The 13,983-nt window shown below is 38.9% G+C and overlaps 1 protein-coding gene across 3 annotated transcripts in view; it reads left to right on the top strand.

The window, feature by feature from the left end:
* LOC108411811 (1-phosphatidylinositol 4,5-bisphosphate phosphodiesterase beta-1) overlaps positions 1-13,983 on the top strand; it is a 150,958-nt gene that overhangs the window by 125,341 nt on the left and 11,634 nt on the right. For 2 of the 3 annotated variants that reach the window (XR_005130197.1, XM_017683573.2), the window contains exons 27-33: positions 15-231; positions 891-1,059; positions 2,900-2,976; positions 3,121-3,210; positions 4,290-4,347; positions 4,951-5,037; positions 5,178-5,202. Coding sequence is in view for 2 of the 3 variants with exons in the window: in XM_017683573.2 (XP_017539062.1) it covers positions 15-231; positions 891-1,059; positions 2,900-2,976; positions 3,121-3,210; positions 4,290-4,347; positions 4,951-5,037; positions 5,178-5,202 (723 nt within the window). In the remaining variant the exon portion in view is untranslated. The remainder of the gene's footprint in view (positions 1-14; positions 232-890; positions 1,060-2,899; positions 2,977-3,120; positions 3,211-4,289; positions 4,348-4,950; positions 5,038-5,177; positions 5,203-13,983) is intronic. The other variant, XM_017683563.2, reaches the window with a different exon arrangement.

Consider the following 13,983-nt stretch of genomic DNA (forward strand, 5'->3'; position numbering starts at 1 on the left):
TTTGTGTGTTATAGAGGTGGCGGCTCAGACGCTGGAAGAGCTGAAGCAGCAGAAGGCTTTTGTGCGGGAGCAGAGGAAGCAGTATAAAGAGCTGAAGGAGCTGGTAAAGAAGCACCATAAGAAAACCACAGACTTAATTAAAGAGCACACGGCCCGGCAGAATGAGCTGAACAGTGAACAGCTCCGGCGCCGCTCGGCACTAAACAGGAGCGCTAAAGCCGGTAAGAAGAGGTAGGTCCCCTGATATACACTCTCACTCACTGGCCTTGCTTATTGTTTAGGGATACTTTTCTGCCACTTGCAGTTTCTTTATCTGACTTTGCACATTATCTCTGCTGGTTGGCTTGCATATCTTTCATTGGCTCCTTATATTGCCTGCTAGTTGTTTTAAGTAATTTGCCTCTTTTGGTAATGTGTGCTTCCTAAAAAGCTAGAGGTTATGTCCAGATCGCAGTATTCCTCTTCTAGTTACTTCTCTTTTTCTTGAGTGCCTTGCTGTCCTTTTGCTGCTGTAACTTCCTCGTTATGGGACTAATAAAAGATTATCTTATATTTTCTTATCTTATGTATATAAACTCATAGAAGTCTTGGGTAATTTGATAGTTTTTCTATGCATTTAGTATACATTATTTTTTAAGGTAATTACATTATTAGTTACATAGTACATTCAATTTCATTTATATTAGACTAGCGCTGTGTATCAGCAGGTTTGATTGTGCACTTTTGACTCTCCTGTTTATTTTGATGCCTAACAGTGGTAAAAATGTGGCAGAAATGTAAGGAATGTTTTTTTCTCTCCACAGTTTCTCTGGGCTACAAGTCAGAAGTATTTCTGAATTACATAACTGTAAAATTATATATGTGTGTGTGTGTGTGTGTGTGTGGGGCAGATCAGGTACAGATGCTCTGTGGACAGTAGAACAGGAGTTGGCTGCTCTGGAGCAGGAAAGTGCTCAGAGACTGAATGAGCTGAAGGAACAGCAGCAGCAGCAGCTTCTTACCCTCAGGCAGGACCAATACTACAGCGAGCAGTACCTCAAAGGCAAACACATCAAACAGGTACACCCTGCGCCCAGAAACCTCATTCAAAAACAAAAAAAAATAGCCCAAATGTAGCCGATCAGCTTCCCAAGTTTCCTTTTAGTCCAGTGTTTCCTTTTTATCCCTCTTTAGTTTTGAACTGGAACTATAAGGTGAATGTAGGTATGGGTAGGAATGTACATATACATCACATGTTAGCATTGTGGAAACTTCCTGCCCAAATCATCACATTTGCCTCAGACTCTATCAGTTTATTAAGTAGTCTTGAATAAACTCGAGCTTTGTGAAATAGAAAATCTGTAATAGCAGCCATCTTAACACCTTAAAACCCAGTGTGGGGCAGTGTTGACCTGCCTATAACGCTCAGTTAAATTATCAGGTTTGTGCACAACCCTTGCTAAACGAACGAAGATTGACACGCTCCCATTGCCTCTCTCCTGTGAACTGTACAAACTCAGTGCTGCCCAGATCTCTCACCATGATTGTGTGTGTGTGTCTGTGTGTCTGTGTCTGTGTGTGTGTGTGTGTGTGTGTCTGTGTCTGTGTCTGTGTGTGTGTGTGTGTGTGTGTGTGTGTGTCTGTGTGTGTGTGTGTGTGTGTGTGTGTGTGTGTGTGTGTGTGTGTGTTTATTACCAGTTGTCACAGACAGCAGAACCTATCATGGAAAATTAGTTGAGACTTACTCAAGCCGAAAGCACAATTAATTTGCTTCTAAAGTGCTGACAGAATTTCAGTCCACTGAGTGTCACTGAGGCCATAAAGTACATTCAGAAGAACAGAAGGCCCATCATGATGTATGTCATGGCATCACATTGCTTCAGTGCAAGACATTACAGACGAACAAGTGAATTACTTTTTGAAGCAGTAGATATCACAGTGAATATGCTGGGTGATTTCTGATATGCTTTGTATTCTGTGTAAGAGTGAGAGTGAGAGTGAGAGAGAGAGAGAGAGAGAGAGAGAGGTTTTTTTTTTGCACTTCATGAAAAACTAGGAATTTCATGCTGAATGTCCAGTAGAAGTGGTCCATAATGACTTGGAGTAAACTCTTGTTACATTAACATTCAATGAGAGCTAAGAATGCTTGTTTTTTCTTCCTTCTAATGTAAGAGTTCTTTGCAGACACAAGGTTTTGTGACAATAAGAGAATGAAAGAATATGAAACAGTACATTCAAGAGAAAAAATTAAAATCTGCAGATTTTTTTGCAGCGAAAATATGAATATTTTAGTTTGTTTCTACAGGAAACACGCTTTTCAGTAAATGAAACCTTTGGCAACTAAAAGTAAACTAAACCATCAGCAACTTTTTGACAATGCACTTAGCCAGTAGTGCAAAACAACATGCAGATTTATCCTATTTCTGTTGCGTTTTGACACTTTTTCTGATTACGAGTTTCAAGTTTGTCATTTGCACAACATGTCGGGACATTTATGCATTGAAAGGCTTGTGGTGATTCACAGGTATCACTCTACAGAAAGTAAATAAGTAAAATTAAGATATTAAAAACTAATTTAAATATACTAAATATACAGAAAATATAGAAAGAAATGTACACACAATATAGAGAAACATACATTTTAAAGTGGCTTAAGTGACTCAGTGTTATTGTTCTTTAAAGTGACTTAGTGTTGAGGCAGAGATGATATAATAATAATGCGGACAGAGTGACTGAGTGAATTGGAACTTGGTGAAGGACAGTGTAAGAGAAGACTTCATTAAAAATTTGGACAAGGAATTTCTTATTTCTGCCTGCAGTCTCACTTCAAAATGTTGTTGAAGTTTTTTTTGTTTTTTTGTTTTTATTTCTTAACCAATCAGTTTTTTTAACCATATGTCTGAAATGTCCACTGTTCCAGCTGGTTGAGAAGCTGACCACAGTTGCCGAGGAGTGTCAGAGTAACCAGCTGAAGAAGCTTAAGGAACTATGTGAGAAGTAAGTACTGCATTACTAAGATGCTCAGTGAATGCATCTGCAAGGTTGAGTAGGATGTATGCTGTGATGTTGGTACATGTGGTATCTTCATAATATATAACTATAAATGTTTGTCCAGAACCTTTTACATTTTTTTATCTGCAGGGAAAAGAAAGACCTGAAGAAGAAGATGGATAAGAAGAGACAAGATAGGATAAATAATGCAAAGTCAATAGAGAAGAATCTGACTGAAGAGTAAGTCATTTGGGCTATATGCTCACTACATTTGACTTTATTCACCATCAGCATAGTGTTCCCTTAAGAAATGCCATGCAGTCCATAAGTATTTAGACACATTTTATTTGTTTGGAAAAGTTTGTAGTGGACTAAGAACCAAGAAAACAAACCAGAATACAAATAAAGAAGTTGTGATAGTTGTATGGAGAGTTCCTTGTTGCGTATAAAGCCATGATTGTCATTTACATATCACTGCTGTCGGAACAAAACCTTGTATCTCCAAAATGGTAACTTTACAGAAAAAGTAAAAAAAACAGAATCTACGTTTAATGTAAGCCAATGGAACTAGAACTTGAACAGAAAATGACTTTTTCTAAGTAATTTTGGACCATTTCTTTTGGTCCATTCATCATGAAATGTACACCTGATGTAAAGAGCAACAGGTATTTTCAAATTATGTCAAAAACTAAGAAACAACAAAAATGGAGATACAAGGTTTTGTTCCAACAGCAGCTATATATTACATGTATTTATATAGATTAAACTGTATATTTTGTTACTTAAAGTACAAATTAGGGCAGCCTTTTGCTTATCACATCAAACTTCCTGGTGAGTCAAAGAAGTCTGAAGGCCTCAAATTAGGCAGCTCTGTACTAAAAGGGTAAAGTGAAGAATGTCAGCTTCAATTCAGGAGCATTTATATTTGTATGTACATCTGCATTTACTACATTTTCCTGATGGTATGTATTTTGAGCAACATTTCCAGTTATGATGTAAGAAGCTGATGCAACACTTTTATATTCAGCTGATGTTTACAATGGCATTATACATTGGTTTGGTATTTGCTGCATAACTTAAATTAATATGCGGTTTTCATTCCAGTTACAATTCCTCAGTTTCATAACTTGAGCAGTAGTTTAATAGTAGTTACTGAACAATGACTGGTGTAAATAAAAAATAAAAAGGGATAACATTCACAAGCGGTCCTGTATTACATATTTTTGCAGCCTTTGCTGTTGGTTGTGTTCATATGTTGTTTGTTGGTTTGTTCATTTGTCAAAAGCAGGCATATGTTTAATACACTATGTATTTTACAGGGAAAAGTTGGAGATCAACAGATCACATGTGAATGAAGTTGTACAGTATATTAAAAGGGTAAGTAACAGCGGACATGTACGTAAATGTGCACGTCTAAAATCATTACTGTGTAGTCAGCACTGTCTAAATCATCACTCTGTGATTAACTCTTATACATCATTTTGTTACTCTAGTAAAATATAATTTGGTAATTACATAACTGGTTACTAGGGATGCACTGATATGGCAGTTATATCATTTGTATTATATGAGATAATATTGGCAGATGCTGATATGCAGATGTCGGATATTTTTTCATGTATGCATCTGGCAATGATGATACTGATGCCATAGCACATTTATATAATTGAGACTGAATCTACCTGGATTAGCATCACAGAGATGTGTGAAGACCTTAACCACAAACGTGAGCACAAATTTGATAGGGACAGAGTTTCACATCTGGAATTTTGGACTTTTTATTGAGCATTTCTGCTCGTTTCAGTTAGCAACAAGTGAAAATAATTACCAACATAATACATCATGCTCTGTTATCACCGGCAATAACTATGACTTTTAAGGGTTAAAGCTGGATTTTGCAATGTGTACATGCCACACACAGGGATACAAAATAGATGCTGCACATCTTACCTCCTTATGTTTCTGTCTGTCTCCTTTAAGCTGGAGGATGCTCAAAGCAAAAGGCAGGAGAAGTTGCTGGAGGCCCACAAGCTCATACGGCAGCAAATCCTGGATGAGAAGCCAAAGGTATGAGAGAAATCTGTATTGCTTCAGATCATTTTACCACCAATGTTTAGGCAAGTCATGCCAAACATGGCATGAAAGCATTTTGCATGTTTCCCAAAACACACACTGTGTGTGTCACTTCATTGTCACTGTTATTTTAGGAGGACTGTTTGCGAGAGGGAGAAGGTAAGCATTTTTGCATCCCAGCCCTGAATAAATCTAAGCTCTAATACTGGAAGCAGTCTTGTTGTGCTGTGCATTGCTTTCTAAGCTCAGAAAATGAATACATGGATGTGTTCTTTCTGCTGTAAGTAATAATAATTGCACTCCAAATACCTAACACCTATGAAGAGCATCATGTTAACCCGCCATAATGTAAGCTCAATGCTGTTAGAATGCCATTTTAAAATGCTTGGTGATGGCACCTTAAGAACACTTAGTAATAACACATAATGTTGTGCATTTCAGTCCCAACCACATATACCGGAATATGTATGTGGTAATTCCCACTAATATAACATATTAATACATTTTTTGTTTCTGTTCTTACTAGCTAAAACCACTACCGGGTGCATGCGCTGTGTAATAATGTCCCATGAAATCATACTTAAACGTATAACGTTTCCTATATTATTTATTGTGTAGTCTGTGGTCTACACTAAAATAAATGGTGCTTTTGAATATGATTCAGATGTGTCAAATGATTGTACAGTCACTGTACAATCTTGTTACACATGTGCAAAGACAGGCTCATGTAAGCAAGGTGAGTGCAGTCAAATGCTTTCACTGATGACTAAATAACTGGAGGAATTGTGAAATTTATGTTGGTCCTTAGCGCTTTGCTGAAGATTTTGTAGGAAGTAAATCATGCAAGACACTGTGTAATGTAAAAGTGCTGTGCAAAAGTCAGAGACCACCCCTCATTTATTTAATTTCCAACGACAAATTTAGACTCAGAATCACACATTTAGAATCAGCCCATGAAATCTAACCACAAATTTCTTTCTTTCACATTTCTTCTAATTGCATTTTGCCAAGGTTTAACTGCTCACTGATCATAAAATCAGAGAAAGCATGATCTAGTCAGGACATCTTTGCTAGTTATATGTAATAAGTGTCTACCAGGTCTTGTTAGGAGTTCCATTTCCTCTATATGTTTAATATTTTTTGAACTTCAGGATTGGACACTTGCATTTTGTCATTTATTTTCTTTTGACTTTCTCTTTTCTTATGAAAGTGGATTATTTTATATCTAGTCCAGAATTATCTCCTACTAATGAATCACTTAACAGCCTTTTTTTGTTAAATAAACATAAAGGTTGTCTCTGATTTTGCCTAGTACTGTTTGTACATTTGCTTTTTTGAATGTAGTTGTCAGTCATGTTTTCTTTAGCTCAGCTATAGTTCATTTCACAGTTCTGCTTTGCTGTAGTCTGTGGTCTTGGTACATAAGCAGGCATGTTTGATCCACTGCAGAATATCATTCAAAAAAGTGATGCATTGCATTTTCTCCATTACAGTATGTACATCATTACTATATCACATATGGCTGCTGTTGAAATAATATAATAATTTAATAATTTAAATAGTTTAAAATAATAATTTTACTGAAGGAAAAACATTCTTAACTAATGGGAATTAATGCAGCAATATTTTCCCAGGTAATTTTGGACCATTTTTTGGTCCATCAAAGTCCAATTTTAGTTAAAAGGAAAATATATATAAAAAATGGGCATACATGGTTTTTGCTTGACCGTGGCATATATAACATAACAGTTTTTCAGTTTACTTACTTTGACAGTAAGTGAATGTAATAACGTAATAATATAATTGTGATATAAATCTAACAGTATATTTTAGTTTATGATATTTGTGTCTGCTATATCAGCATAGTTTGTTTTGATGTTACTTATTCTTGTGGAAAAGGTGTACACATTTGAATCAAGTAAATTTAGTGCATCATTTATTTCATGGTAGGGATGGTAAACAAGGTAGGAAGCAAGATAAAGACCAGCTGCAACTGAACACAAGAGGGCACTACAGCACAGAGTACACTTTTTTATGGTGTTGCTGGGCTATACTATTGGCAGGGTCAATCTGTGATGGAGTTTCATCTGTATTGACCATCACTTGGCTAGAGGTTTTACTTCCGATCTTATTTCTTCTGCTTTTAATGGCCAATCTGAATCTCACCTCTTGATATTTTGTTGAAAAGGTATCTATGACCTGCTTGCATTCATTGCATATAGTTTTCATTAGATGATACTTGCAGGACCAGAGGTGGTTTCATGCCTTTATATTAATGCAGCAGTCTAGTGAATATGATATTGTCGTTGTTCTTGTCCGTGATCTCTTATTGTGCAGGCCAGTGGTCCAACTGAACACTTGATCCACCTGACCTGATTCACTCCAGGAACAGTGCTGGTATCATGGATAAAAACATGAGAGCCTGTTCTTTTACCCCTCATTTTCATAGACACGTAGTCGGATATCTTTAGCAAATACCTCAGAGAGAAAAATATCTTCCCCCATCCAAAGCAGGTCAGACAGATTCGGCTGTTTATTTGTGCTTGAACCCCACATCAGCAGGAAGAAAAAAAGGATTGAGTGGAAGTAACCAGGGCAAAGCTAATATCCGGGAGAGAGAACTAGAGAGAGTGAGTGAGAGAGAGAGAAGTAGTCCTGACCTATTTTCACGCCTTGGAGCAGCCACTAATGGACAGCTATAACCATCCCTGAGTCTTTGGAGACCTGCTGGAGAACGGTCTCTGGACTCTCGCTCAGAGCTCACCAAAAAAGCAGATGAGAAAGCGAGGAAGGGAGGGAAGAGACAGAGAGAAATTGTACCCTCCGAATGAATATCCACTGTAGTCCTTTCTACAAGCACTTGCTTTTAAGACCTCTTTGAAAGCATTCCCACTAGAATTTCTCTTTTCATAAAAAGAGAAATCACAAAAAGTAGAACCTGCTTCTCCCTTTTAATCCTTAAACCTAAAGGACTTCACACTTCAGTTCCTCCACTCTCATAACTACATGTCATAACAATGTCTTTACATATAGCTTCTTCTATAGGAAGTAAGAGTGTTCTTAAATATATATTAATATGCATATTAATGTAACAAGATGTATGTAACATTTATAAAGGCAGAAGGCGGCTAATGTAAAGAAAATCTAGAATGTAAGGGATTAATTACGGAGTGCAGGCATTGTACTGTGACAGGAGTGGTAGGAATGGGAGATGATTGTTGTCACACCTCAGTGTGTGTGCATGCAGGTGTCAGTGTCCTGCTAACGTTCCAATCAAAACGGTCCCCATGACTCCCACCTGCACAGCATGGGGCATAATCTAATGAGCCTCAACTTCCAAAAGCACTTTAGAAAAAAAGAGAATGTGACAAACACATGTCACAGTGAGATGAACATTATGATCCTCATTATAATGGGACTTTGGTGCACCTCATGTTGCTACCAAATGAATCTGTTCTCTGGGTTTAGTAACATCACCTAAATATCATTTCTCCTTTTATCAGCTGAATTTGCTGAAAAGTGATTTAGAATGCCCTGGCTTTGCTAATGAACATCAGAGTTCATTTACCAACATAATACACAAAATGCTGTGGAATGTGATTTTGTTTATATATATATATATATATGTGTGTGTGTGTGTGTGTGTGTGTGTGTATAGAAATTCTGTCTTCTGTAACATTTTCCATAACAAAGAAAGTAAATCTTCTAGGTTAGTTGCTGGGCTGGATTTCTTTGATGGCAGGGAAAGGCATTCTATTCTGTCATGTTGCAGAGCTCCCGGGTGTGTTATTTTGCCTGTCTCAGAGTGTGTCAGAAGCGCTTTTTTTCTTTGACAGCGGTGTGAATTCTGCCCCATTACGCAAGCCCACAGCTGAAGGCAGACAGCAGCTTGGCCAGAATGGCAGAAAATGGTTGTATGGCTTCACAAACAGGAGATGTATGTGTCTCCATGGCAACGCTCATCCTGGCCCCTAACCCCACCCGCTCAACAGCCCGACTATGAGAGACAATATATACCAAGACAGAGATGCATCCCAGGACAGAGATCTGTACCAACACAGAGATATAGACCAACACAGATAATATAGGCCAATGCATGCATACAGCCAAACATATTAATACAGATCAACACAAGCATATAGCCCAGCACAGAGATAAAGACCAGTACAAACATATAGCCAAGCACAGAGATAAAGACCAACACAAACACACAGCCAAGCACAGACATAAAGAGCAACACAAACACACAGCCAAGCACAGACATAAAGAGCAACACAAACACACAGCCAAGCACAGACATAAAGAGCAACACGAACACACAGCCAAGCACAGACATAAAGACCAACACAAACACACAGACAAGCACAGACATAAAGACCAACACAAACACACAGACAAGCACAGAGACACAGACAATGCACGCATACAGGCCAGCACAGAGTTGTAGACCGACACATGCATACAGCCCAATACAGTGAGTCACCAGTTTACTAAATGCAGTTACTGGGGTTTTTTACACCTCACTGTCACTGCTTGGCTGAGAATAGGCCAGCAACTAAAAATATGCAGCCAGTGGAGGTAATGTGGTAAGAAACTGACGACTGATGAAGGTCAACAGGGTGGAACACTGTAACACTGACTGTACATGTAAAAAGACAAGCTATAGGGCCAGATTCATTAAATCTCTGCAGCAGTGCTGATACATTTTGCACTTAAAAAAGCCTTTACAGCTGCTTTATCAGTGCAGAAGCCTTTTTGTCACCGCTGAGATGTAGATTTTAGCACTTCATGTATAAGCATTTTAGACTATGCAAATGAACAAATTTACTAACATGAACTGATCATAAAAAAGTGTTATAACGCCAAGGAGAAGAGGTGTATTTTTTTATTTCAACGCTCATGAATATTTCTGCTTTTCCCCCCAGCCATAATGTTTTCTGATTGCCAGCATTTTTTTTTAAAGGAGTACATATTACCGCAGGCTGGGACAGGCGGCATCAGTAATGCGGTCAGTGCACCAGACTGTAGTGGTGAAGAGGGAGCTGAGCCATAAGGCAGTGCTCTCTGTTTACCAGTTGGTCTTTATCCCAATCCTTACCTATGGTCATGAGCTTTGGGTAATGACCGTAAGAATGAGGTAGCTAATACAAGCAGCAGAAAAGAGCTTACCTCGCAGGATGGTGGGCTACACTCTACTTGATAGGGTGAGAAGCTTGGTCATCTCAAAGTAGAGCCGCTACCCCTCCACATACAGAAGAGCCAGTTGAGGTGGTTGGCCACTTCCTGGTGGAGATTCAGTTGGCCTGGGAGCGGATTGGGGTCCCCCTCAGAATGAGCTGGACGTCTGAGATTCTCTGCTCTTCTGATTGCTATCACACCCCTATCTGGATTAAATGGTTTAAGATGATGATGATGATCATCATTAGAGTGAGGCATTATAGGTACTACATTTGTAATCTTGAGGTTATATGTATAAATGATAATATTTTCAGTTTTTAAAATAAATAAAAAGAAACCTAAAGAAACTGTAGACATACATTATTTTAACTTTTCCCCATTTCCCCTAGATCTGTTTTAAAGTTTTCCCCATCATCTTTGAAATGCAACTCATTGTTTTGTTTGTGCAAGTGTTTTGGAACTCGCCCAGATTTTTTTATTTGTGTGTTCATCCACGGATGTTCTGGTAGGTTGTATTTTATTTTCTTCACTGTGATTTCTGTGCATCTGCTACCTACTTTACCTTTCTTCCCCTGCCAGAACTTCCTGCTCTTCTTTCTTTTTCTGTTTCCCTCTGGCATCAGGTAGTTGATATTCAGTCTGAGTAGATCTGGTATTGTGCCTTCATAATTCAAATGAGACAAAACGTTCATATGATGTAATTTAAACAGTAGACCATAGTTAATCAGGGGCAAACTCAAGCCATCTCTGATTGTAAGATTTCAGCACTTGCTGCAGGTTTTATGTGTTCTTTAGTATATTTAGCCAGTAGTCTCTCACTATACACCTACAAAGTGTGCTTAAAATAATCCACTCTTGAATAATCTGCTTGGATCTCATTCTTTCCACTGATGGACAGGGTAGAGGCTAACTGATAAACTATGCAGCAACAAATACGCTACAGTCAGTCATTGTAAACCAAAGTATACCTGTATGGTGTCCGTGATGTCAAATGAATTAAGGTACAAGGTCCAAAATGCAGCATTGACCCTGTATAGCATTGCAGAGCAACTCACAGATGTAGCTTATCTAAACAGTCCACATCCTACCAGATATACAGAACAACAAATATAACTCAGTATACCACCATAGCCCAGCACACTGATGTGGAGCAGTACACAGATAGAGCCTAGTCTGAATGAGACAGAAAGAGATATATACCCAACAGATAGAGGAAGAAGGAATAAAGAGGGAAGATGAAGAATAGGCAGAGGAAAGCTCTGAGACAGTAATGAGAGGTATTATTAAACAGTAGAGGCCCAAAAAGGAGGGGGAGAATAGAATATGGCTTTTCACTGCTAGACGGCAGAAAAGAGAGACAGATGGAGTGGTGTGTTTGTACGCAGACATGGAAGCAGAACAGCTTGTGACTCGACCGGCCTGCTGCATTTTGGTCCTGCTCCCAGAAATGGAGCGAGAGACTGGCAGACGCTTCACAAGGTTTACATAGATCCCTCGGCCTGTCGCTAAAGCCCCCAGCTCTGGACCGGCCGTGCTTTTGGCCTATTTGATGTGAGTCGCTTGGCCGGTCAGCATTAATAATGCAAGCAGGCCGCCTGCCTTTTCACACCAGGGGAAACCATTGTCACTCGATAGAAACCAGAGGAGCCCAAACAAACCCCCTGTGGCAGAGATGTTCGGCGGGTTCACAGTGGGTAGAGTGAGCGGCTAAGGAAATACTTTGCTGGAAGTGCTTTGGTGAAGACTGCACCAGATCACTTACTTTTTGAGAGAGATGTTTCTGCCATGGCTCAAATGGTGGTATTTGTTTGAAATGCAAGGGGGAAACTGACAGAGGCCTCCAGAAGGAGATGATATGTTCATCTGCAGCTCTTTCCTATTACAGCTCGACACACTCTCAAGCCGTTCCATTTCCGTGCCCCAAGTCTTATGTTTGGACGACCTTAGACAGTACCAGGCCAATACTGCAGGATTTATAAGAGTGTTTTCCACCTGCTTTGTGGGAATGGTGAGAGACAAGGGGAATTGCGAGAAAGCAAAGAGAAGACAAAAGCTGTTTGATGGATGTAATTAATTAATGGTTCAGCTTACATATCATTGCTTCTTTCCAGATTGCTTTCCAGTGTGGCTTACTTGGACCTAAAAATTGTGTTGCCAGCGCTTTCCAAATCCCTTAAAAGTCAAGTTTGCACAACAGTAACTTTTCATCATATGCAAATCATTATAAAACATCTCAAAAATACTGTATCTGCCTGTACTTCCTACAGATTTAATTCAGTGAACTATGAATGATAAATAATACTGAATTACACCTTGCTTTTGTTACTGATGGCAGAAACTGTGACTCCCAGGGGTTAATATGTGCATCCTTTAATAACTATGCAAGAAATGGCTCATAAGAGTTCACATTTGAAAATGTTTGGGAATCGTGTTCGCACCGTGTAATAACATTATACATCATGTTCTGTGACAAGGAAACTTAAGATTTCCATTCCAGGGTCCTGTTATAGTGCAAGTAGAAACGCTTCTTCTAGAGTTTCAGGGCGACCAGGAGCAGCAAATTCATTTGCAGTTCAGAGCAGACCAGAAGTGCCTCACTTTGCTTAATGGTGGCTTAGAATTAGGACAGATGTTGAAGAAGGTCATTTTCCTCCCAAAGTATTTTAAGAGAGTTGAGGATTAGATCTCAGTCTGGTTTGTTGACAGATGACAAGTCTTTTGAGGGAAGACATATTTAACATCCCCTGCTCGAGAGGGACAGGAAACTAGACTGTGTCACGCTTTCATCTCTCAAGGTCATTTGAGGTGAGCCAGTTAATTTGGTTCACCTTGGCCACCATGCAACACCCCATCGAGTCTGCCTCAGTGCTGAGCTTTTTTATTGAATATCCTGTAATTTATCTGCTGCTGTAGTAATGTTGTAGTAATAGTATAGTACTCTGGTGTGCAGAGATTATCTTTTCCTGTATGTAAGCATTTTCCTTAGTTTATGAATATGATGCTTTGTAAATATGTTACATCATCCTGTCAGAAGGTGTTTTATTTGGCTCGTTCCTGGAGGCAAAGCCTGGGCTCAGCTTGGGATGATCTGTAAATACGGAGCAGGTGGCCTGTCTGTTTCAAGTTTACATAATGACTGCATGGATATGCTAGCAACTTGGATTAGCTAGCAACTTACTGCACCTTCAAGTTGAACAATTGTCTTTTCTTTAGAGGCTGTGGTCTCTAGTCAGTTATAGTCTAGATCTTTCATTATAACTGTGATATTTTGGTCAGGCGCACAGTTTTTTTTTTTTTTAAGGTAGTCAATGCAGGTGTGCCTCTAGAGTTCGATGTGAGACCCATTAAAGTCATATGCTCCTAAGGCTTATTGCTCAGGACTGCAAAGTGGCGTATTCTTAAATTATACAAATGTGTAATAGACTTTGGACTTTGGACCTGCTGTGGTTTTCTGGCCATTAAAGGGTTGAATTCTCTCAGCATTATTGTAACCCCAGTGATTTTGAAGCTCTCTGCTATGTTATTATCATCAGCTCAGCCCACATAAAGGGGCTATATTGTGTACAATTGAATTTTCTATAGCCTTGCAACATCCGTAAGTGGCTGAATGTAACAAATTGTTCTATAGATTTCAACCTGGACTGAAAGGTCTTAGAGTTTGGAAAATGGTTATGTAGTTATGACTATGTGATAATGTGATAATTTTAGCCAGACTGTATATAACGTCATCAGTCATCTCTGTTTTAGTGCACAGAGAGCAGA

Source organism: Pygocentrus nattereri, chromosome 4 (assembly GCF_015220715.1).
Source record: "Pygocentrus nattereri isolate fPygNat1 chromosome 4, fPygNat1.pri, whole genome shotgun sequence".
NCBI lineage: Eukaryota > Metazoa > Chordata > Actinopteri > Characiformes > Serrasalmidae > Pygocentrus > Pygocentrus nattereri.